Genomic DNA, 24,318 nt, shown 5'->3' with positions numbered 1-24,318 from the left:
GTTGAGAGGGGGCAACCGCGTTGAGTCAATGGCCGACACAGGCGCGTACCTGACCGACTAGGCATTGTCTGGGGAGCTCCTTCCCACTGGAGGTCTATTACGGTGGTGTCTAATGGCAACTGTCCAAATATATTATTTTCCCGCCCAAGGTCTGTTCCGCCAATTATCCATCTTCTTACCAATTTTATTTCGGGTTAAATCCAAGTCTGTTTCTGTCAATTTACGTTGCGAGCCGCCACTTTAATGGCCTTCTCAATGTCATTATAAGGATCCTCTTTACTGTGTAGTCTTATTGTCGCTTGTTTACTCCGTACTCCGTATTGTGAACTTGGAATCCTTGGCAACACGTGACAATGCCCGCCAAATTTGGAGAGAACAATACACTACGCGTAACATACAGGATAGTTACACGTACGTTACTGAAACCTCAACGAGGTGCAGCCTGCAACTCCTCTGTTGCCTTGTCTGTCCATCAATGTTTCATACAATCTCACCATAAACCACGATAATGTCATTAGAACCAGAATTCGACCCGGAGGAGGACTCCCTCTCCCTCGACCACGCCCACATCCTCCTCACCTCCTTCAACTCCTTCCTCACCGTCGCCATCCACAACATCCTCTACTACCGCGGAATCTACCCCCCCTCAACCTTCCTCTCCACCAAAGCCTTCAACCTCCCCGTCCACCAAAACCGCCATCCCAAAGTCTGCGCCTGGATCCGCGACGCCGTCGAAGCGGTGAGCGCCCAGCTCTCCTCCGGCCACGTCTCCCGCGTCGCCATCGTCATCCACTCCCCCCCAGAACCCATCACCCCACTGTCCTCTCATCATCATCCAACTTCATCCCCTTCCCCATTCACCCCCTCCCAGCCTCGAACCCGCACCCCCAAGGCCAATGAGGAGGACAAAACCAAACCCAAGAACCAAACCAACCCCTACCCACCCCCCGGCACAGTCCTCGAGCGCTGGCTAATCGACACCTCCCACTTCCCCGCCTGGCCCGTCCTCGACTCTACCAACCCCAACCCCACCACAGCCGACACCGCCCGCGCCATGCAGGACTTTGCCCGCGTGCTGGCGCGCGACTCACGACACGAAGAAGCCCGTGAGCGGCACCTGGCTGAGGACCCGCTCAACCCGACGCTGCAGTGGCCGGATTTGGACGAGCAATTGCGTGGGGCGCTGAGGAGGATGGCGAGTGTGGCTGAGGGGATGGGGCCGGTTTTGCCGGCTGTTCGTGGTGATGGTGGTAGGAATGGTAGTGGGAACGGGGGGGATGGGAAGGCAGCCGTGGATGGGTGTACGTTTACTGTGGCGGTGGAGTTGGGTGAGGAAGGGAGAGCACCGATCGGGGTAAGTGTCGCTTTTGTCCCTCGAAGCACCTTTTTTCTTGACTCCCGTTAAAGTTCTCTTCCTTAACACGCCACACAGCACCCCCAAGCATGGATCCCATCAGAACCAAATCTCCAACCCCAGAGCAAGGCGAAAGATGGGCTACGTGAAGTCCGAACCCGGCCAGTCCGGACTGTGGAGGCCGGGCCGTTGTTCTTCGAGTGCTGGGTAGAGGAGAGCAAGGTAAAAGAGACCCTAAGGAAGAAAGCGGCAGCGCTAGAGCAGGAAACAGGGACTCCTGGGTCGACGCAGCCCGTTTAAACCCTCCTATCTCCACGAAAGGATTTTATTTCAGCATCTATGATACCCACAGTCGAGAAAGCATTGTGTAAAGTAAACAAATACCCCAGACGCATGATGCAAAGCGGGTGAAAAAAAAAACTGGAATCATGCCAGCATCCATGCTGTAGCTATGCAAGTTTAAACATCATAACCATCAAAGGCTGAACGTTTTGATACCATACACTGGTCTGTCTGCCGCCCCATTTTCCGGAGATAGACAAGGCCGTAAACCAAACACAAAACTCATTAACCATCAACCATCAGACGTCAACCATAAGCCGTCAACCATAGACCCCCCACCCACCATGAATCCGCCAATATCGGAACAGCATCCATCCATAATATCCTTTAACAAGCCGAATCGAATCGAACCAACCGACCTGCCCTGTCCTGCCCTGTCCCGACCCAACCAACATGAAGCGACAAACCGCCCAATCCATGGCTCAACGCCTCAAAAGATTCCAGCCAAACAATCCCCACCCAAGCACGCCAACGATCACCTAATTCCCTTCCCCACCACTCCCTATACTACTTCCCCCATTCACGAGGCCGTTTCCGCCACTCCCGCTACCACCACCACCACCACCAACAGCATTGCTCACACTACTCCCAGGTGTGGTGGCTCCTTTCAACAACATCCTCAAGCTAACCATCTCCCTTCTCAACCTCGCATTCTCCTTCTTCGCTCTGGCCGCCTCATCACTCGACTCCCTCAATTTCACCACCAACTCCTCTTTGTCCTCCCTCCCCTTGCCCTTGACGGCCTTCACAATCTTGCCGAGCTCCGAATTGAACTTCTCATACAGCAGCTCATTCTCCGCCGTAGCCTCCTTATACAGCTGGTCGATCGCTTTGACTTTGGCCTCTGTCGCCTTGAGCGTGGCATCCATATCTTGTTGCATGAGCGCGTGGCGCACGTCCAGTTCGTGCAAGACTTCCGGCACACGCTCTTCCAGGGCCTTGACGGCGGCCGAAAGCTTGCGGATGTCACTGGTGTTGGAGCGGGGGAGGGCGCCCGAGTTGACGCGCGCCATGTCCTCGGTGATGCGGGAGAGTTCGGACCGGAGGGCCGAGTCGACTTCGTCGACAGCTTTCTTTTCCGTTTGGAGGCGCTCGCGGAGTTTCTGAGGGGACTGGAGGCGGAGCTTTTGGCCAGTGGTAGCTGTGGCAGCGCTGCTTGACTTGCCCGGGCTACTTGATGGGCGAGTGGGTGATTCGGGTATTGGGGGTGCGGGGATGCGCGACGAGGGCGGTTTGAGAGTCGGAATTTGTGAGATAGTCATGGTTTTAGCACGCGGTCTCGACGGGGTGGGCTTCTCAATGTCTTCAGGGGGGTCTGTAGGTGGTTGGAAAAGGTCGGCGGTGTTTTCTTTTTGTTTCGAGGAACGGAAGCTTTGTTGTAGCTGGGATGTTGGGCTGATGGGGATTTTGGAAGGCGACGGGCCGCGTGGGGCTGAGTTGAACTTTTCAGCCGTTTGTTGCGTGTTGACGCTCAGGGGCATCAGGGGTGGTTCTTCCTCCTCCTCCAGGTTTGCGGACGCCATGAGGGACTTGAGGTCAGAGAGTGAGCTCCGCCGCTTCTTCTTGAGAGACTTGGTTTCACCGCTAGTCTCGACAACCTCCGGCTCACCAATGGTTTCGAGCCGGTGTGAGCTCGCTGGGCGATGCCCAATATCATCAAATGCACCTGCCACTGGCGGTCGATCCCGAGAGCCGGGGCGGCGCAGACGATTCGGGAGTGTGTAATTGGCGCCCATATCTACCGATTTTGACCTACTCGCCTTAGAAAGACTACCGTTGTCGATGCTAGCGTGTTTGTTGTGCTTGCTTAGTGAGCGCCAAACGGATGGGCGGTCACTCTCTGTCCTGCTGTTCTGCCGCAAAAGTGTATCAAAGCCGAACTTCCGGCGAAGCGATGAGGTGTTGGAAGTCATGGATCCCGTGAAAGACTTTTGGCTCCGGTTGCTAGGCGTCAGCGACTCATAGGGGAACGTGCTAAGCAACCCGGTCGGGTCCGGAGCATCCGCCTTCTCAAAGATGCGGTCGCAATCCTCCACAATGCGATCCAATAGATTGATGTAATCCGATGGGTTCCCTTCATCTATGAGTAGTTCCGCGAAAGCGAGCGTCAGGGCACCCCTATCGCCATCGTTGCTGCAGCCGTCCAGCAGGTCGGCAAGGAGCTTCATAATCGCAGTGAAAGCCCGGCGATTCTGGGGAGCCATATCGCTGAAGAGAAAGCGGACAAAATCGGCAAAGTCTCCCACAACCTTTTTGGAGGCCCGTACTTGCAGGGCGTTGAGGTGCTGCATGGTCATGACTGGCCCAATTTGCTCGCGCCAGGCGATGCGGATAAACTTCTCGAACGCCGCAAAAATGACTTCTGTCCCCAACTCGGACGCTGATTCCAGATCGTAAGGAAACTCAATCAAACGGTTGTAGAGATCGTTGATTTGAAGCTCGTCCGCCATAGACCGGTTGAGCAAAGTACGCCCAATGAAGTAGCCCTTCCGCGCCTGCATATTTGCCACATACCCAGTAAAGGTTTGTTCGAGGCGGACCAATGGGTTTTCTGGCGGCTCTTCTTCTTCTATGTTCACCGTTAGGCGAGGGATCTCCCTGTCATTGATTGACCCTGTCATCACGCCCGCATCTCTCGTGCTGTTGGAGCGCGTCCGCTTGTGCCTTGACCCGTTTATACCCACATTGTCGACAGACGTGGAGCTCGATGATGGAGTGGATCCGACCAAAAGGTTCGAGAGCATCTTGACCGGTGAAGACGACAGGAACGATCGGGTGTTCTTCTCAACCTTGGCCGAGACGTTCATGGCGCGCAATATTTTGGTGTAGTACGAGACCAGGGCAGGAGCAAGCCGTAGGTTTGCGACGCTGAACTGGGAGCTGAGTAACTGGACTATCCTCCGTGATAGGGTGGGAAGAAAGTCTTCCAGCGCGACGTCGTCCGTAAATCTCCTCCCGTTCAACCCCAACGTGTTCATCGAAATCCTCCGCATGTCTGCAGCGGTTCTCACCTCGACGACAACTTCAACACCGTAATGGCCGACAGGCGCTCCCTTGGTACCTTTGTCGTTGTCCAGCACGATACGAATCGGTGCCGGTTCGCGGCGGCCCTCAATAAGCTGCTGAGCGCCCTCCTGAAAGACAGCGGCGTGCAGGGCAAAATTGTTATCTTGCATCCTGACGGACCGAAGTGTCCAAGTAGGGTCTTCCCTCTCCTTCTCCGAAAAGCGGCCCTCGATGCGAGCTCTGAGAACCTCCTCCGTGCATTTGTTGGCCCTCCCTTCGTAATGTTCCTGGAGAAGGAAACACCGAGAAGTAATGGCCTTGCTAGTGAAATGCTCACCCGTTGGGGCTCCCTTCAGCTCCTGAGTGGAGGTCATCCAAATAAGCTGATTGTCCGATGACTCCGTAAAACGAACATCTGCAAGATGGTGCCAACCTGCGAACGAGAATTCCCAAGTTCCCTGGCCCCCGGCGGCATTCGTCATGGAGGCGAGTAAGCCGGCGGGTGATGGTTTGTCGATCTCGCGGAGAAAGTCTCGGCCTGTGAGCCCCGAACTTGCCCTCTTCTGAAGGATGGCAAGACAGTCCGAGAACAAAAGAAGAATGCCCCATCGGTCCGGCACGTCTTGATTGTCTGATAGAGAAACATACGGCGCGGCGAGCTCGACAAAGTCAACAGCTGAGATTAGACGTCCCTGAGGCTCAAGATCCGCCGGCCAGCTTTCAACCATAGAACGAAGACGGTTTGTGACATGAGGCTTGTCCGGGAGCGGGTCATCCATGGAACAGATATTCGTGATAATATCCCTCGAGCGTAAAAGGAGCTGCAGTGCCGGATGGGTCATCGGTAAGCAGGCGACAATCTGGTCGATGAATAAGCTATACCGAGGAAGCCTCTGCACAGGTTCAATGAGCAGCGAACGGATAGTCTGCTCGCCCGTCTGAACGACCCGTTGCCGGAAAGTCGATTGGCTGTCGAGAAACGTATTGAGAAGCTGAGGGAAATTCTGGCTGGCACGGATATAGTCCTGATAACAATCGGTAAATTTAGGAAACCACTCCAAAAAGGCTTTCGCCATGGCCACAGCACCGCTGGGGTCCCGGAGCTTGCTGGCACCACCCAGCCTGGCGCCGGGGAATGGGACTTCGATGTCCCGCACGGCGTCGTCTTCGGTCTCGTCCATGATTCGCCTAAGCTCTTTCATAAATGCCGAGTTGTGCTCGAGAATGCTATCCGCCGATTTGGGGAACAGCTTCTCCAAATCCTCCTCACACGGGCTTGTGCTGCTAGCTGGGCGCTCCTTTGCCTTCTGACGAAAGTCCTGGGCGATATTGTTGACAAGCTCATTGAGCTTCGCCACGTAACGTTCCTCCGTATCGACCAATTCGCCCATCATCATGCGTAGTTCCACCTTTTGATTTTTCGAGAACGATTTGCTGCGGTTGAGTGAGGTCGGACGTGAGGGTGCTCGTCGTAGCTTAGAAGTCGGGAGGAACGAAGGCTCTCCGAACAGCTTTACCAAGGGGGCGTACCCGGCGTATTGTCGTAACGTGGGGTCCATCAGATCGTCCTCATCCTCAAACATCTCGTCGAAATCGGCATTCTCCAGGGGCACAATAGAACCGGGTGGCATGACAAGGTCGATATCGACGCCACTCAAGTGCTGTGTCCGTAATGCATATTCTAATGTCCCGATCGCATCGGCTGTGTTGTCGCCCTGGACAGCGGCTTTGGCGAGGTCGGCAGCATGTTGCTCACCGAAGAGCGCGGGGGCCGATCCTGGTCGTCGAGCTCGGGTGACGGGGTATTGGTTCTTCAAATGATTCTTGACTACCTCGGGCAGCTCAGTAAAATATTTGAAAAGGCCGAAGGCCAAGCCCCTGCAAATCTCATCCCCTTGGAACTCCCGCGGGAGGTGCGAAACGACGCTGTAAAATGGCGAGTTGGGCGAGACGGTGATGCGCGGAAAGGACTGGTAGCCGGCCGGGCTGTAAATATGGACCTGTATCCGCGAGCTATTGTGCGTATAGTTGGCGGTGGTCGAAGGTCCGTGGAAGATGAGGATGGGGAGGTGGCCCAACAGGGGGTCGCATGCGTAGTAGAGAGTGACATGTTCTGGCGAAATCGCCAACTCCTCCGTGACTCGAACCATGGTGGTCGATTCAATTGATCGTAATCATTGCGATAGGACAAAGGTGCACCGGAAAATGCAATTCGCGGTCGTGGCGAGTCGTCGGAGCTCGCACGTGTGTTGTGTGGCCTAACTTGTCGAAGGTGTCCAAGTGGCGGGGTAATCAGATAGAGGGGAAAGGTCAGCGGCGCGGATCAACAGCCTCGTCGGAGCAGGTATAATCGTCAAGAAGACGGTGAGACGGGTTCGGCCGGTGCGGCGGTGGGCGTTCGATCGGGCAGCTAGTAGGGCTTGTAGCTGACGTTGAGATCGGGAGGAATGTAAGGCACGCGGTCGGGTAGTCGCGAGATTCTCGTGGGATGCGCACAGCAGCCTGCGACAACGGTGTCGCTGTTTTTTGGTGGGGGAAACAAACAAACGGAACCGGGGCCGGGGGGGAGAGGGGACTTGGCTCGGCGACGGGCAGGAACGGTCGAACCGTCGTTTGTTGAGTGCGATGCAAAAGGACGGCACGCAAGGTTGGGAGGAAAGCCGAAAAGCTAGAAAAAGAGTGAGAAAAAAAGAAGTAAAAAAACTACCACCCGTCCATGAAGCGAAGGTGACCGAAATGCACGAGGTTGGCAAGAAGCGTCAGCTCCAGTGAGAGTCGCCGGATCGTGGAGCGCAACCGTGGGGTGCCCGGAGCGGGAAGCTGCCAACAACAACCTGGAAGCCAGGGAGTGGCCAGCGAGAATGGGGAACTCCCCAGCTGCAGTGGTCCGTGTGGGAATCGAGGCGGGCCGGGGTCGGGCAGCGATCGAGCCGAGAGATGCTTGGCGGTGAATCCGGCCTGACGCGGGAGCTCGGGCCAGAAACCGCCCTGAGTTAAAGGGGACTAGCCAATCACCATTCAAGCATTCCTCAACAAGTGCCCTGAGCAACCTCCCACCCACACGGCTCATTGCCGGGACTACCACCTAAAACGGCAAAACCAAAACACTCAGGGGGGATTCCGATCTTCCATCGTGCATCGATCTCATGCAAGAAAGGGCGTTGACAGGATCAGTCAAAAAGGCGGATACCCCAGTTTATCACAAAAATACCGGAATCTCTCTTCTTGATCAAGGTAAAAAGGAGCGGTGAAGAGGTACTTGAAGCCATCCCAAACGAAGCCACCAGCAGCCAACCAATCCCTTTCCATCGGTTCGAAATAGATAGTTACAGGTTCTGAAATTTTGATCGAGAAGCCAAAGTCATAAGGGCTGTCCAGTATCGGTGAGGATTTGGGAAGCCCAGGAGCCAAGCCATCGGCTAAGAGGTACGGAGTACAGGGTACTTCGTATGTTGGACAAACTAGAAAAAGGGGAGGTTGGAAATAAGCGAGGCATATGAAGTACACTAGAACCCGACCGAAATTGTTGAAAAAGGCACCCAATCGGGGATGTCATCCATGTTGTTGCGTTGGCAATTGCACGGTCCCAGCATTCTTATTCCGCGGGACATCTGGTGCCAATCCCTCAATCTCGACTTGACAGGGAGAGAATGCATATCTGGTACTTCCCACCGTTTAATTATTGGCAAATTGAAAATACAAAGTATTTGGAGTGTGATACTAATTTTTTTGAAAACAACGCAACACGATTTGTTGAGCATGACATGCAGTAGCGCCGCATACTAGGTATGCGGTGATGTTATAAGGTTCAGGTAATTTAAAGTAAAATAAATGAGACTAGAAGGAGGAAACCAGCACCTACAGCAAGAAGAGCGTATTGAATCCCGTCTCATGACCGGTTCTCGAATTCTCCAAATGCCGTTAGTCCGATATTAGTTCACCGTATTATTACCTTAATCTTGTAACACCAACGGGCTTTCCACCCGTTCCCGTCATCTTTCGTAGTCTTGTAGTCTATTTTTTGGTCAGGTATCTTGACCTTTCCTAGTTTGTGAAGCCCCCTCACGGCGACTATGATCTGTCTGTCTCCAACTCTCTCCTCTCCACTACCCCCTAAAGTATCCTTAGACTTCCCCCGCTCGGAACTTCCTTCCCTAATCACATCTTCAACGTTCTAATCTGTAAGCTCTCCTCCCGTCCCATCTTCATCCCGCTCCTCATATTTCACCTCTTCTTCCCTAACCTTCCCAGTCTCAGCAACAGCCCCAAAGTCTCCAGTCCCCACCTGTTCCGTCGCATGTCGCTCCTCATCCTTGTCCTCACAACTCTTGTCCTCTTCCCTGCTCCCGCCCCCATTCTCCTCAGCATGAAGACGCCTGCCGTCAGAGCAGCCCTCCTCCCTGGACCAACTATCGGCAATCAGACCGTGCTGGCTCGGTCGGCCCCTTGACGGAAGTGAGCGGTTGGGGACGTGGGTTCGACGAGTATTTTGCACATTGCGAAGCTGGGGCGAAGTCACGGCCGACCCCGCAGCGGGATCCCGGTCCCCGCTGCGTCGGTGCAGCATCGTGGGCGGCTGGACCGGGATATGGTTGGCGATGTTCGCGGACCGAACGCGGCGGTGCATTCCAGCGTGCTGGTCCTGTGCGCCAGTGTGATGAGCATGAGGGCGGTGATGGTCGCGGCGAGAGAAGTGGTGGTAAGGGGCTGCGATGTGGCTGCCCGTGCTGTTGCTGTGGTAGATAAGCGGGAGCAGATCAGCCGGCAGCGGGCCACGGGGATCGGGCTGGGCGGACCAGAACTGCCGATGGAATTGTTCGGTTGAGAAGTGAGGGCGGATTCCGGGTAGGGGGCCGGGAACGGGCCCCTGAGGAGGGACTCTAGCGTTGGTTGTGTTGCTGGTGTGAGTCAAGCCAGCAGTACTGTTGGCTGTGGCGCTCGCGGTGATGGTGTTCACGGTAGCGGCGGGGTTGGGTATTTCGCTGCTATTAGCACGATCACTGGCGTTGGGGTCAGCGTCGTGATGGCTGTCTCTGGGGCATCGCCAACAGCAAAGAAGGTGCCTGATCGAAACTTTCGGCCTAATGAGGGTGGAAATGTTAGCGTTCAAACCCTCGTTGCGAAATACGTTGAACAAAGGCGGAAAAGACTTGCATTCTGTCAGTGACTGCGTGTTGCTGTGAATCTGTTCCGAGCGTTGTTTGTGGTTGAGAGAATGGGTGGTGGGCTGTTTGAGGTGACTGATGCTCGTGGCTTTCGTGGTTTTGTGTTTGTGTTTTCCATAATGGCTTCCTCGTGGGCCCAAGAAATAGTTGTGAACCCTATCACCCCTTAGTCGCGATGCGGTATGCGGCTAGTTATGCGGCTGGAGATGCGACAAAATGATACTTCCGTGAGTTTCTGTGTTTGTTGTTGTAGATATCTAAATTCACAATAACGCACCAAGTTGTCAGCGTCAACAAAGAGAAACTATGAAACCCATATTTAACAAAACACCTAAATCCGACAATGCTCAGACGTCACTGTCCAAGGAAGGGCCATGTGTGATGAGATCCTGCTCGAGCCTTGAAAGGGTGCGAATCGAACGGCGACATCTAAGAGTTCTCTTGTCTTCTGTCCCATTTTGATTTCTGTCCTGCCTCTTTCTCTCTTGTTTTATTTCGGATAATATACACAAAGATCACAATGTAAAATTTTCAGGAATCTCCAGAATACCAAGAAAAAAAAGACGTTGACCCATGATCTGCACGTGTGTCACTGCGTTCCTGACAAACCCGATGGCTATGCCGGTCGAGCAGCACAGATGACAGTTCAATCCTGAACTAGAGATAGAGGAGTTCAACACCAGGACGTCGAATCTGGCGCTATCGGGACTCCACTCGCGCATGGTGTTCTCGCGTTCGTGTGTCCCCATCCCAGGGCGGATGCTGAGCACGCCTGATAACGTAGGAACACTCTATGATTAAAAAGGTGTGATATAATCATATAAAGATGTGCCCAGCTGTTTCACATTGGTATGCAAATTCTGGTGCCATCTAGTTAGTACGGAGTATGAACTTACAGTGTTTCCTTTCGTCCCAACATTGAGTGATAGTATCTAAGTAGCCCTAGAATGTGGAAAATGGAGGTATGGTATGACCTAAGGGTACCTAGGTTAGCAATACCTGTTCACACCCCAATGCGTGTAGTCAGTGGCCCTGGTGTCAAATATCATCAAGGCATGAAATGGCTTGGTGAAAAACGCCAGACAAGAATAGATATTATTGTGGGACTTGACCAACTCTATGCCCCTGAGCATCTGGGAAACAAAGGGTCAACTATTACGGAATAAAGGAGTTTTATCCAAGTGTCAGTATTGCCGACAAATCCGTTTCCTAAATCCTATCCTAGAACATCGTGGAGTCTGGGGCTTGTGTTTCCTTTTGTTTTACCCCCCAATCAAATCTCCCAACCAGGCCAAAGTCGCCTTTTAAGCGGTCTCACTCCCCTTGACTGCAACCGCTGATGACGGGGCCCGCTCTTTTAGCTACCCTTCACTAAAAGCGGACTCATCCCCACTCGTCGTTTGACGGCGGGTTCCAAGACCCTCCGGCTGCGCCTGCTTCTCAGCATCACCGTTGTCAGCGCTCTGGGCGCTATCGTCGGTTGTGTTGGAAGCGGACTTGTTGGCGGCCATTTGTGGAAACAAATAACCGGGATTGGAAATTGCGAGGAGGACGCCGGCGATAAGAACCATGCTTTGGATTCAGTGAGTACGTTGTTCGGGAGAGATAATGGCAAATAGGAAAAGGGAGGGAGTGTAGGTAGGCTTACAATCCTTCTAGCACCACAAACGAGGGTTCGTCCTGCATGATATAGTTGCCCCAACCGCCAGCCATTTCGGCGATACTGTGAGCCCGTTAGCATCCCCCCTGATTTGTTGAACAAGGAGCTATTCTTACCGGTAGATACACCGGATGAGGATACCAGTGTAGGCTCCCCCAACGGCATACACGAACAGGCGGAACTTCTTGTCCTTCCAGATGGCGAGCGCCTCTGGGGTGGCCTCGGGTGAGTTGACCCTATTCAGCCTGTCAGTCTGCTGTGGTCTTCCATCAAGCCTAAAGAAATCCCTTCTCTGAATGAACCAAAAGACTCACCACTTCTTGACCCTGACCAAGTAATCCCCCGCGGTGATCCCAAAGAATCCCAACACCACCACTTGCAATACAATACCGGCAATAATACATCTGTTCCCGTGCTGTGTCATCACGTAGTTGGTCCGCGCTCCGCTGGCAGCCAACGATCCGCCAATAGCTTGGACCAGGAGGCAAGAGACGTCCATGGGCACGAAGATGAATGGGTACAGGCGAGGCCGGACACGTGACAAGGCCGGGTTAAGAGCCAGGCAGACATGTTTGAGGGTGAGGTAGACGGAGATGCAGAGAAGGGTCGGGGCGAGGATGATAGCGACGATCTGGGTCTCGAAGGCATGGTTGTTCCACGGGTTGTCAGTCAGCGGAATACGGGCACCGTAGCCTGGTGTTGGTTAGCCTTTGCGACTGTTTGTTCCCATCTCCCGTCACGGTGAGAAAGGCGTCTAGCCCTGCCGTCCACTTTATCCTTCTGGTCCCCATATTGCTGGGGATGCCGTTGGGGAGGATAGGAGAAAATAACACCACCCACCGGCGAGTTCCAGCGCGCACCCAGCCGCGATAAATCCCGAGTAGCTCCACGTCCTTTTCTTGATTCCCAAACTCAACGCGGCCGCCGTCGCAAACGCAAACCCAATAGTAAAGAAAATGTTGATCCCACGGTTTGGATAGTATCCCAGAGTAGTGTTCTCAACGGGGCAATCGGTGGTGACTTGTGTGCAAGTGTAGTAGTGATTGGCGAGTGCGTCTTCGATATCGTCCTGGTCCCAGTCCGGTGGGAACATGGACGGGTCGATGCCCATTTTGTCGGTTTCTTGCCTTCTGATGTCGGGATCGTTGAACTGGTCCTTTGGCGGAGTTCAAAAGGACACCGTTTTAACCCCAGAACAGACCGACCGCAAGCGGCGTGTGTGTCGTCGGACGAGTTCTGACTCGGATGTGAGTACAGAACTGATCAAACTGGGAAACGGAAGAAACAACCAAAAACACTACTTGGAGAATTCGAATGCCGACAAGAACAAAATCACCCCCAGTCCCCCATGGCGGGGGGTCACAAGCCGGTTCTTAACGCCGGCATCCTCCTCCCTTGCTTCCTCCCATCACGGAAAACTTCGCCTTCTTTCCGTTTATCACAATGCAACGCCAACAGGGCCTAGCATCCATCTCCCACACCACAGGATGCAGAGTTCAAGTCATCCCCGATCCAATGTAACTCCCGCCAAGCCCTCCCGCATTAGCTAGAAGAAAGAAAAAGAACGACAAGACTTCTCTCTCGACCAGTCATCCGAAAAGTTCCCATTGACAACGACACATGTCATCCGTCAATCCATCTCGGCGACGGACAATGATTCGATTCCAAGAGGACGGGTTCCGAGAAGCCCGAAAGGTGAGGAAGCCCAGGTGTGTGGGAGGTTGCAACGTCGTTTTGCCGCATCCGATCCCGAATAAGCACACACCCCAGGGTTGTACCAAGTTTACCGGTTGGCAAATACAGATAACAAACAACTACCACCAACTCCCGCAGACAGAGAGAAGAGCGCGTGGTGAGCAACGACAGAGGAACGGGTTACCATATGTATCCGTAGGTGCTGCAGGTTTTTGTTTGTGCCGTTGTTCGCAAATTCCACTTACATGAATCACTCACTGCCCCTGGCTCTTAGGATATGCTCCGACGCAGCGCGCATGGCCGGGAAAGAAAACAGCGAAAGAGAACCCCCCAGTGCCCCCCGAGCCCCCTCATCAAATCAATTGCTCTCATCTAACAATGTGGTGCGCGGTCGTACTTGTAGGACTGGGGAACTTTTCACAAGCGATTTGCTCGGTCTCGGAAATCCGAAATGCAATGCTACGCGCACAGGGAAAACTGTAACGGCTTTTGAGGAGCGCCCACACAAAGCCACCAATCGCGGCCTGCCCGCCGAGAAAGGTTGCATTTGCGTGCTCGACCGGCAGGGTGTGGATGGAGAGGGGGAGAGGACCTGGTACAGTCCATCCTCCCCAGATAACGGCACACGGGACGGGAGGGTTGAGGCGAGTGTGAGGCGCGGCACATGGAAAATATTGCAGAGATGCAGTATGTATTTAAATGCTAGTGAGGCGCGCCTCTACCTTACTCCTTCCCGCCCAACCACCGGTACACGACAGAAAAGTCACGGCCTTTACACCTTTCTTCCGCCTCGGCGTCCTCATACACACGCGATGCCTTCTCTGCCAAGGGTAGCTCAGCGCCCGCCTCCTTGGCCGCGAGTATCGCGAGCCGTAGGTCCTTCCTCATCAAGCCGATGCCAAACCCGCCCGCGTAGTCCCGACCCGCCGGCGCAGCTTCGACCACGCCCGGTACGGGGTTGTTGACCTCGCTTGGCCAACATTTGCCCGTACTGACATTAATCACACTGGCGAGGACCTTGGGGTCAAGACCCCACTTGACGCCGAGATTCATGGCTTCCGCGGTCGCAATGTTTTCGATCGCGAGGAGGTAATTGTTGGCGAGCTTGGCAGAGAGCCCCGCGCCCTGAGGCCCGCAATGAAGGACGCGTTTGCCCATCCGTAGAAGGATCGGCTCGATCCGGGGGAAGAGGTTCTCTTGCGCCCCGAGCATGAAGGTGAGGGTTCCCGCCGTGGCCCCGACAACGCCGCCTGACATGGGAGCGTCGACAAAGTGGCCACTACCGCCAGGGAACGCGGCAGAAACGGTCTCGGCGACCGCGCGCGACGAGGTAGGATCAATCGTCGAGCAGTCGATGAATAACCGCGGCTGTGACCGAGGGGAAGGCTGTCCGTTTTGCGACTTGGCAACCGTGGAGAGAATATCACCATATGTTGCCTTGACGTGCTTCGGCTCCGGTAGGCAGGTGATTACTGTGTCCTACCGAGGTCGGTCAGTTCAGAGTTCTCACCACTCATCTCATCCACACTTGACATGACACTCGGTGGTTTCTCAGAGGATTGGCTTTTGTTGTATAACAAGAATCATGAGAAGGTCGGCAAGCCGGCCCAACTTAGAACAGAGTCATTGATTAAACAAACTCATCATAAAAACCGACCGAGCGAAAGAAAGCATAGCATGGGAAGAAAAAAACAGAGAGAAAGGCTCAAAACATACCGCATCTTTAGCCGCATTGCCAGCATCCGTAGCTGCTACGCCAACCGCACCACCGGCCTGCTGCGTTTTCATCTCATGCACCAATTTATCCACAGCGGCCTTGTTGATGTCAAACACACGGACGGTGTCAGTTGGTGGTAGCTTGGCTTGAAGGTTGCGTGCCATCTGGTATCCCTACAGCACAAACACGACATACAATTAGCCTAACTCTACGTAAGAATTCTTGAACTGGCGACATGAACATACCATCTGACCTAAGCCAATGAAGGCATAGTTATCCAGCCGCCGCGGTGAGGACGAGAACGCCCTGCACAGCCGCGGCCGGTAAACATTCTGACACAGTCTGGCAGCGCTCTTCATGTTTCGTTCGATCGTGCTTGTTGCCAATGCAGTGGTTATTACCCCCGGTGATCGGTGTCAAGATGATGAGCCGCACGGCAGGACACTAAGGCATTGGCGCTGTCGACCCGGATCTGGGGATCTGGGGGACAGAAAGCGGGCGGGGTGGGTTTACCGAGGGATTCCCCCGAAAGCCGCACATTGCCGGGCGTAGCGGGACCAAACAAGGACCACCCCGCGGGTCACCGGACGAGGGACGCATGCGGAGAGCATGATAATCATCCACTCAAGGACACAATTGGGTAAAAAACAAATTGGGTGGAAAGAACTTTGCGGAGGGATGGGGCGGGAGCTCCCGTCCCTTCTTCCTTGTTCCCCGGAAACTAAGGGGGGTATAAAGTAGGTTTGGTTTCCATCGGAAACACAGTGGTAAAGAAAAGCCTTCCGTTCGGGCAAGAAAAAAAAGAGAGGAAGGGAAAACGAGAGCCAAACGGCAGGAGGAAAAGAAAGGGTTTTGTGGGCGAGGGAAATGAGCCTAATTGGGCTTGGTGGCTTGCCGGGCTCACGCGCTGTCCCGAGACGGGAAAAAAGACCATGTCAGGTTGTAATTTACCATCCCTAACCCTAAATTGCGTTCATAGCCATGTGGTGGAAGGAATGAGCGACCTATCCGAAGAGGCAGTCATGGCATCACAGTATGTTTCGTTTGTAGTTTAGAGATGCATTACAACTTGAAAAGTCGCCATTCAAGATTGGCAAGACCCAGATCCGTTCATTACAAAGGGGATAATTTGGGATTATCTGATCACCGGAAACGCCCTGCCCGTTCCCCAACCCCCGAACCACATCTCTCACTATCCCGACACGCCAATCCTCGATGTGACAAGAAATAATAACTACCGTTAGCCGACTTCGAGTTTTCCTTCAACGAGAGAGGCTCTTCTTCATTTTCAGCACCCCGCCTGTTGCTGATGTTTCCTTCTCTGTATGTCTGGATAGCGGCAACGCCGCGGGGCGCCACCGTGAGGGGTATGTGCATGGAAAAGGGACAAAAATATAAGAATAAAACACAAAAAGCATGTGCAAAATTGGGAAAAATCCACCCATCCCATACCGATGCTGTTTTCTCAAGACTGGTGAGGGTAAAAACCGGGGAAGCCGCGGGCCCTCCGAGCACATAGCCAGTTATGACCGTCATCGTCCGGAAGGTGACACGACGAGTATCGTCAAGTGATTATAGAACGTTCATAACATACGGCGTAAGTATCGGGACGAGTGCGCTGCAAACAAAACGTCAACATCTTGGTTCCTGAATCGCTCCCAGGAGAAGGTTGGGTCAATAAATCCACTTACCCAATAGCTCCGACAGCAACCGTGGCGGTAAGGCCAAAGTAAGCCCGCTTCCGAATCTTCTCTTTGCGAATCTCGGCCTCCGTCTTGACCTTCTTGGCCCTGGGGGGCTCAGCGGCCTCCTCCGTATTCTCTTCGCCGTCTTCATCCTGAGCGATGTCGTCGGCTTTCCGCTTGCCCTTGCTGCTCGAAGCCGCACCAGCGTTGGCTTCGTTCTCTGCCTTGACAGCAGCTTCAACCATAGCCTTGGCATCAGCAACCATCTTGGCGGCATCGTCCGGCGACGGGAGTTCTCCGAGAAGAGGCACCTCTACTTCGACCTTGGTGTGTTTTACTTCCTCGCCATCCTTGTCTAGCTTGAGGTCCTGGTCGATGTGAACCTTGATCTTTGGCTCCTCCTCGACAGGCGCGAGGACGACGGCGGGCTCTTTCTCGATCGACTCAATCTTGAGGTCAGCCTCGGACGTCTCACCAATCTTGGTGATCCTTGAGGTAGAAACAGTCGACACCTGCGATTCGTACGGGGTTTCGCCGTTGACGAGAGTGGGCGCAAGGGAATCGGTGGTGCTTGTGAAGCTTTCGGTCACGACAGACGCCTGGGATGGCGCTGTGCGGCGCTTCCGTGGGCTAGCGGTTGCGCGCTTGCTGGCGACAGACTTGGTCGGGCTCGCGGAGCGGCGGCTGCGACGGGGGGTGGGCGGTACAAGGGTCGGCTGGCCGGAGAAGAACTTGGGCGGCGCACTGATGTTCTTGGGCGGGCCGCTGTCTGTGTTGGCAGTGGGCGCGATGTCGGCCGGGTCGAGCAATGCGAGGACCCATGGCACAATCTTGTACTCCTCAGCAAGGAGGAGAGCCTGCTCAGGCGGAATCCAGACGTTGCCGGCCGTCTCTTCGTGGCTCGTCGAGGAGAGCGACTTGATGTATTTCCGCTCTGCCTCTTCTTCCTCTTGCGCCGCATACGGGAATGTGGCCTTGAACATGCCGGTGGCCGACACGAAGCCATCCTGGCTGCGGCGCATCAAGAAGTAGCTCGGGGGTGATGATTTAAAGATGCCAGACACGATGCCTTTGGGCAGCGGAGCGCGCAGGTGCGCATAGTCGAACGCGCCGAGAGCCGACGTGTCAAGCTCCGTGGCAGGAACGGCAGTAACCATACGCGCTGTCAACTGAGTCTGCCCAAGGCGACGGCGGCTAACTAGCTCACTATCTATTGCAAGAGGTCAGTTAATTCAAGTTGGATTTCCGGGGCAGCCTGTGACGACATGATGGGGTAACTGCAACGTACGACTCGGCACATCCTCAGTCAAAAGAGGGTTGTGGCGTTCTGGGAGTAATCTGGTCGGCGCCATGGTGATTGACGATAATTTATTTTATATGATGGGGGTTTTTGAAACGGAATCCGGTTGCGCGAATCGATTGCTTCGAAAAACGCGTTCTTGGGAAGATTTCTCGCGAGGGGGAGCGCGACGAGAGAAATCTTTTGCGCAGAGCCGCAGGGGCCTTCGTGCTAGGTCGTTGTCGCGAGCAATGGCCGTGAAAAGCGCAGCGGAGGGCAAAAGAGTGATGTAATAAGTCTTAGATAAATATGCGTCGTGTGGAAGACGAACGATAGAAAGTTACAACAGCAGCGCAGGCGACACCGATGCCCGCAAAACTCGCGATGCGATTGATGATTTTGTCCTGGGGCGAGGGCGCAATCTGCAATCTGTTCTGGGGGGTTGACAGATTGAGAGAAGGAATCTGGGGCTTCCGTGGTAGGGGCCCTGGTGTCCCAATGAGGAGCTCAGCAACGCGCGCGACTCGAGTTGTGGGGAACGCTGGGTCCCCAGCTCGCTCGCGTGTTGGGCGGAAGGGCACGGACCACAACTGTCAGCGGGGTGGTCGGCCGCGAGCCACCGATTGGGCAGCGAAGCTCATCATTTTCTGCTCCACACCTCCAAAGAAGGGGGAAAGTTCAGGACCCGTCAGGCTGTCACCCGCAGGCTGGCTTCTTCAAGGGAAGGGGGCGGGGGCAGATCACAACTGCCAGAAGGAACTCAGGTTGTTCTTGGGTCGTGAATGGAGCACCGTCTCCCGCACACTTAACGTTAGTTTCCGGGGCTGCAACGCCAAGTTTGATACAGACAATGTTGTTTCCGATGGTCCAGCTGGTGAACTCACGGTTCCAAGTTTGCTTCCCGTTAGCCGCGCTCCGCGGCGGACGACCATCCGTCACTTCTCCCGACGTTCCTACTGTGTGCTGTATTTGTCTGTTGATTGGGCACCAGCTGGCCGGCCTGGTGGTGCTTTGGCTGCCACGTCTTCCCACCATCAAGGGGGGCCTCGGGTTCGGTGGTCCCCAAGCCTTGTCGGCGCTCCCTCTCGTTATAGTCGGGTGCAGTACGAATGCAGTCCGGGGAACATGTGTTTCCATGGCCGTTCCCATGCTCACTTGTCGAGGGTTGTCCTGGTTCCTGAAAAGCTTGGTTCATGTATCCGCAACATGGATGGAAGCCCAGCTCCCTTTGAGGACGGAAAAACAGTCGTCCCGGATAGGTTCGCTTTCCTCGAACAACAAACCTCTTTTGGAAATCAGCGGTGAACCAATTCGGGTTCCTCTGTGCCCACCTGGAGACGGTCCGCCACCAAACGAGGAGGAAGGCCTAAAACCGAACCCCGACCCTCGCAGGTCCGGTTGTTGTCCCGGATTTTCTCCCGTCGAGAGACACCGCGAATATCAAGGATATTGCCGTGCGCGTACTAGTTACTATGTATACTGGTTGTATGAATAGTGCGTGCTCACAACCTTTTCTAGAGCCCCCAGAGTAAGCCCTCCGCGGCGAATATCAGACCTTATTCCCTGAATGATGCAGCTTTGTTACCATCACCACACTACTTGAGGGGCCGCCTTTTGCACACGTTGCGGTCGACTTTCGGCCCAGTTCTCAGAGTCTAAACACACCGATCGGACCCTGGAAGTTTGGAGTTGGGAACGTTGAAGATGCCCATTCGTCTGTTTCAAAGTCGGCGACCGACTGTTTGAGCGGGCCTTGGGGCGGCGGGGGCTGGGAGAGGGAAGTTCACAAGTGTCTCGCCGCTGGGGCCAGCGTTGGCGAACACCGCTCTGCTCAAGCTCCCCCTTTTCGCTGGCGATGTTCCAGATCTGCGACGGTCCAATGATGCACAGCCGAGACTGAATCAAGGGTGGGCCGGCCCGGCCAGAACCCCACCAACCGCGCCGCTGGTTGGCCAGGGGGTGATGGCCCAAAGACCCCTCCATTAACCACCCCTCATCGCCCATCACCGCCCAAATAAATAAGCTTCATCCCTCGTGTTGTCACCTGCGGTCGCCATCAGCAACCCTAATTTCAACTTTGAGTGTTCTGCTTCTAGAATCAACGGCACTGTACCGATCCAATACCGCCCACGATGGCCCCTCAAGAAGATGATATGCTGCCGGAGAACACGGCCGGCTACAAGCTCTCCCAACCCAAGCAGACCTTGGCTGAATACCAGAAAATGGGTAAGTTACAGAACCAAACCTTGCTACAAATTTCTTTCTCTCTGTCCATCTCTGTCTTTTTAAGGGTTTATCGCCGTCAGAAATAGGACCTTGCGCCGATTGCGGTCAGACAAGTGCTGCGTGGTCCGCCTGGTGATTAGAGACGATGTAGCAGGAAATGGCCGGTGATGCGCACTCTTTCTCGCTTGCCCTCCTTCCCTCCGGTGGAGGGTTATCACAACTTCATCCCAAGTCACAATGCGTTCTTCTTATCGGGAAGCGTTGTTCATTTTTTTTTCCAAAGCACGGCCTAGCTTTCCTGCCACACTTGGCTGCAAACCAATTCCTGCCTGCCCATCTTCTTCTCCTTGCCTCTTTTTCTTCATCCTCTGTTCTGCCCTTAAGCCAACCACGCGATATCAGATCGTGAACACACTCCTTTGAACTGGCGCACCTATCACCTATCACATTCTTTACCCTCGTCTTCACATCCTTGTCCCCGCTGCCCCGCAACCGCCGTCCAACTGCACGGAACCGGGTTACCAGGCTTGAAACACCATGAGTTCCGGCCGCAAGATCAGCTTCATTGAGCCCGACATGGTGGCTTTCAGGGCCAATGCCGCGTCACAGGGTGGCACCCGGTCCGCCGGGCCGCCCCGCTGCCGCTCACCCTACCCATTCAACGTCCCCAAGGACGATGGGGACGAGGAAGAAGATTCGAATGGCACTAACAGCGGTTGCGTGTCAGATGAGGGCGACGAGTCCCTCCAGCGCTACAAGGAGTCGCTCGGCCTGGCTGCCGACGACCTTTCGGACCCCAATGACCCGCGTGTGTGCATCATCCAGTCGCTCACCATGGATTCCCCTGGCCGAGCCCCCGTCGTCATTGACCTCTCTGCCCCGGGCAGTGTTGAGACCCTCAAGAAGCATCCGTTCAAGATCAAGGAAGGTGCCAGCTTCACCATGACCGCCCAGTTCAAGGTCCAGCACGAGATTCTCAGCGGTCTGCACTACGTCCAGGCCGTCAAGCGCAAGGGCATCCGTGTTGGCAAGTCTAGCGAAATGATTGTAAGTTAACTCGCAACATGACACGTCGGAAGAGACAAAGAGAAAAACTCAAGATAATTCGTTAACATCTTGTCTAGGGCAGTTATGCTCCCAACACCGCCAAACAACCCATCTACAGCAAGAAATGTAACTACGCCCGGCTAACAAACATGTTACTTTTAACTTGATTTACCGAGACTGACTAAACCGATTTTCTAGTCCAAGAGGAGACCGCCCCCTCAGGCTGGGCCGCCCGTGGAAGCTACACCGCCAGCTCTAGCTTTGTCGACGACGACAAGAAGACCCATTTGGAGTTCGACTGGGCCTTTGAGATCGACAAGGACTGGTGATCAAGCCCTTGGACCTATCCACTACCCGCCATTTCCTCCGCGTGCAACATCCTGGTCCCAACCGACATATGCGGCCAACCTGCGAAAAGAGGCCGCGGCCAGTTGTACCCTGGCATCTTTTCGCAGACGCATGTTCAGTCTGGTCCGAGTTTCCGGTCTTTCTATCAGATACCTAGGTCTTGAGGGAAAGCAGCTGGGAGGAATGGGTCTCAAAAGAGGGACCTTCGTTGGGTCTTGGGGATAGAGATCAATGGGGAGAAGTTGTGTTGCCGTTGTCAGTAATGTATTTCTGGGCGTCATAAATGTAAAAGCCAGACAAGGAATAGGGACAGGGAAATCGAGGTTGGGCTAAGTAGTTACAGCTTAATGGGCCGCGAAACTACCCAAGTAACCCGAAATTACCCGTGTTTGCTATGGGCCCGGAAGGTCCCGATTAGCCTCGATTCTAGTGATTTCGTAAAGCTCGGCATGTGGCGTGCGTTCTTTGAAGTCACACATTTACCATAGCTAGTTTATCAAAATTTCGAGCAAAACTAGTGCTGTAGGAGAGATGATAGATGGAGGTAGTGCGGTGGCATACGGTGCAGATTCTAGGTGAATGGGATTCAAAGAGAGAAATCAAAATTGGAGACATGTTTTGGTATCATAATCTATGGTTCCAAGAACTGGAACAAACACCCATCTAACTCCAACAATTTGCACCGCTTCTATTATATGGTTGCCTTCTCCATACCTGGCTAAAGATCGCTTCCGTCACGGTTTCGTCTCGGGCCGAGCCACCCAGATAGGTAACCACCTACAAGAAGTAGTCCGGCAACGCGCCTGGATCATTACCCTTATCCCCGCCACCTCCGTTCATCTGCGCGTCCTTGACTTGGTCATTCTCGGGCGCCGCGGAAAACACGTTGAAGAAGCGCTCGCCTGTGTCACTGACTTCGAGGACGCTAGCCATGTTTCCACAGCGGTAGCAGTAATTCGGGGCGCTCCATACTGTGCTCAGCCGATCGTCGTACAGCACCTGGAAGCCTTCCTGACAGAGTTGATGCGCGCGCAAAATATGGTTCATGTTGTTGACCGCGAGGAATTTCTTCACGACTTGCGCCCCGAACGTATAACCTGCGCCGCGGGGCGAAAGGGAGAACTCATCGCGCTCTGGGTCTGGGTCTGACCAGACTAAATCGGCCATGGGGCCTTCGTGTGGAATCTCACGGAAGCGGTCGATGATTTTGATCTGATCGATGGAGTGGATGGAGGGTGAGAGGCCTGTAAGGGGAGAGCTGGGTTAGTTTGGCCCCGGGAATACAGTGGGAGAGGGAGGGATGAAGGTGACCATACCTCCATGGACACAGAAGATTTGGTCGTTGATAACCACGCTCAGAGTCAAAAAGTCGAACATATCCGTAAAGTAGTGCCAGACATTGGCATTCCCATATTTGCGAGAGCACTCGGTATAAAAGCCGTATGATTGGGTAACGCCCCGTGACTCGTGGTTCCCCCGAATCAGATGTACGCGGTTTGGGTATCTCAACTTAAGACAGACGAGGAGGGAAATGGTTTCGACGCTGAACATGCCTCGGTCGACATAGTCGCCTGGAGAAAAGCCGTTATTAATTTGGGGTTTCCAAGGATTTGGGATGAATTTGTCTTCGAGCCAAACAAAGTTACTAACCGAGAAATAAATAATTGGTGTCCGGACACCAGCCGCCGATCTTGAATATTTCTATTAAATCGTAAAACTGCCCGTGGATATCGCCCACGACAGTGACAGGCGCGCGAACGTGGACGACATTGCTCTCGCGCATCAACAGCTCCTTTGTCTTGGCGCATATCGCTTCGATTACTGATTCTGCAAGAAGCTCTTTTTTATAGAGGCGAGAGATGCACTCGTCAAGGTCCACGGAAGCTAGGCCAAAAGGTGTCAGCTATGCTCGTCTGCTTCCGGCGCATGAGCGGCGCGGGGCGCGGTTGCGCAGATGCCCCTGGGGCTACTCACAAGGGAGGCCCGGCATCTTTGAAAGTAGTTAGACGTGGTGGAAGGAAAGAAAGAGTGGGTAGATATGATCAAGATCCGCAAAGGGGAGGACTGCGACTCCCGGTTTGAGCGATGCCAACGGTGGGGAGTGGAAGTCTGCGAATCAACATATTCGCCAGGGTTGGGCGTCACATAGAGTAAAAAGGGCCTGGCACTGTTGTCTTAGCGGGCATTACAGCATCGGTCGAATAAAAGTGATATTTTCCTTGATGTCAGGCTAAGGAGGAGATCGAAGGATGGTAAGCCTCGACGGGTGGTTGGCGGACGGAGAGCCTGGGTGGTGGTCGTCGAGGGGCGCGCTCCTGGTCAGCACTCCCGTCCTGTCGAGTCGGCCTGGCTGTCGCTCTGCAGCGTTGCTTTCAACGCTTCAATCCCTTGTGGTTGGGCCGGACTAACTTCGGCAGGCGATTCTTCCACTGAGGGGCCTCGCTGTGGCCAAAAAAAGCGGCACACTCAAACAGATAGATCAAGTCCAATCCATTAACATTCGATCAAATCTTGGTAAATTTTGATTGATTTATTCTTTTTTGTCTTCTTTCAATTTTTTTTTTGGTTTTTTCTTTTTGTCTTTTTTCACTTTTGTAGCAAAGTAAGTTATCCAGGGCGGGACCTGGTCTGCCGCCTTTTTCGAGGGGGCCTCCGCCAAGCGCCGGCACACGCGCCGCACGTGCTTGAAGTTCCCCACATGGAATGGGAAGGCTCAAAAGCAGCGCTCTTCCCACTTTGCCGCCTCTCGACAGTTTCTCCCTCATCTTCCCATTTCTGCCACCCTTTGTTCCGT

General features: G+C 54.2%; 7 protein-coding genes across 7 annotated transcripts; 2 read left to right on the top strand and 5 right to left on the bottom strand.

Annotated features, from left to right (window-relative positions):
* Positions 1–508: 508 nt before the first annotated feature.
* On the top strand, positions 509–1,654 carry C8A04DRAFT_11454 (DNA polymerase zeta processivity subunit; the record flags this gene model as incomplete). The annotated part of the gene is made up of 3 exons (XM_062776982.1): positions 509–1,222; positions 1,286–1,354; positions 1,433–1,654. 3 exons carry the CDS (start codon positions 509–511, stop codon positions 1,652–1,654), a joined length of 1,005 nt encoding a protein of 334 aa, XP_062637902.1.
* Positions 1,655–2,175: 521 nt separating this feature from the next.
* C8A04DRAFT_27715 (uncharacterized protein) lies at positions 2,176–6,852 on the bottom strand (the record flags this gene model as incomplete). The annotated part of the gene is made up of 1 exon (XM_062780388.1): positions 2,176–6,852. One exon carries the CDS (start codon positions 6,850–6,852, stop codon positions 2,176–2,178), a length of 4,677 nt encoding a protein of 1,558 aa, XP_062637901.1.
* A 4,376-nt stretch (positions 6,853–11,228) lies between these two features.
* Positions 11,229–12,638, bottom strand: C8A04DRAFT_36528 (RTA1 like protein-domain-containing protein; the record flags this gene model as incomplete). The annotated part of the gene is made up of 5 exons (XM_062783557.1): positions 11,229–11,439; positions 11,516–11,590; positions 11,644–11,763; positions 11,842–12,220; positions 12,368–12,638. 5 exons carry the CDS (start codon positions 12,636–12,638, stop codon positions 11,229–11,231), a joined length of 1,056 nt encoding a protein of 351 aa, XP_062637900.1.
* Positions 12,639–13,945: 1,307 nt separating this feature from the next.
* Positions 13,946–15,298, bottom strand: C8A04DRAFT_27713 (NAD binding domain of 6-phosphogluconate dehydrogenase-domain-containing protein; the record flags this gene model as incomplete). The annotated part of the gene is made up of 3 exons (XM_062780387.1): positions 13,946–14,701; positions 14,939–15,112; positions 15,185–15,298. 3 exons carry the CDS (start codon positions 15,296–15,298, stop codon positions 13,946–13,948), a joined length of 1,044 nt encoding a protein of 347 aa, XP_062637899.1.
* A 1,213-nt stretch (positions 15,299–16,511) lies between these two features.
* On the bottom strand, positions 16,512–17,976 carry C8A04DRAFT_36526 (uncharacterized protein; the record flags this gene model as incomplete). The annotated part of the gene is made up of 3 exons (XM_062783556.1): positions 16,512–16,557; positions 16,631–17,834; positions 17,913–17,976. 3 exons carry the CDS (start codon positions 17,974–17,976, stop codon positions 16,512–16,514), a joined length of 1,314 nt encoding a protein of 437 aa, XP_062637898.1.
* Positions 17,977–20,035: 2,059 nt separating this feature from the next.
* On the top strand, positions 20,036–21,505 carry C8A04DRAFT_11398 (immunoglobulin E-set; the record flags this gene model as incomplete). The annotated part of the gene is made up of 4 exons (XM_062776957.1): positions 20,036–20,194; positions 20,685–21,176; positions 21,254–21,302; positions 21,375–21,505. 4 exons carry the CDS (start codon positions 20,036–20,038, stop codon positions 21,503–21,505), a joined length of 831 nt encoding a protein of 276 aa, XP_062637897.1.
* Positions 21,506–22,301: 796 nt separating this feature from the next.
* Positions 22,302–23,514, bottom strand: C8A04DRAFT_27710 (Metallo-dependent phosphatase-like protein; the record flags this gene model as incomplete). The annotated part of the gene is made up of 4 exons (XM_062780386.1): positions 22,302–22,768; positions 22,841–23,095; positions 23,175–23,408; positions 23,499–23,514. The coding sequence occupies 4 exons, from the start codon at positions 23,512–23,514 to the stop codon at positions 22,302–22,304; spliced, it is 972 nt and encodes a 323-aa protein (XP_062637896.1).
* Between the last annotated feature and the right edge of the window lie 804 nt (positions 23,515–24,318).

The sequence above is a fragment of the Dichotomopilus funicola genome (assembly GCF_033296635.1).
Source record: "Dichotomopilus funicola strain CBS 141.50 unplaced genomic scaffold C8A04scaffold_23, whole genome shotgun sequence".
Taxonomy (NCBI): Eukaryota; Fungi; Ascomycota; class Sordariomycetes; order Sordariales; family Chaetomiaceae; genus Dichotomopilus; species Dichotomopilus funicola.
Note: the sequence above shows the minus strand (reverse complement) of the source record. Positions and strands in the feature narration are given on the sequence as shown.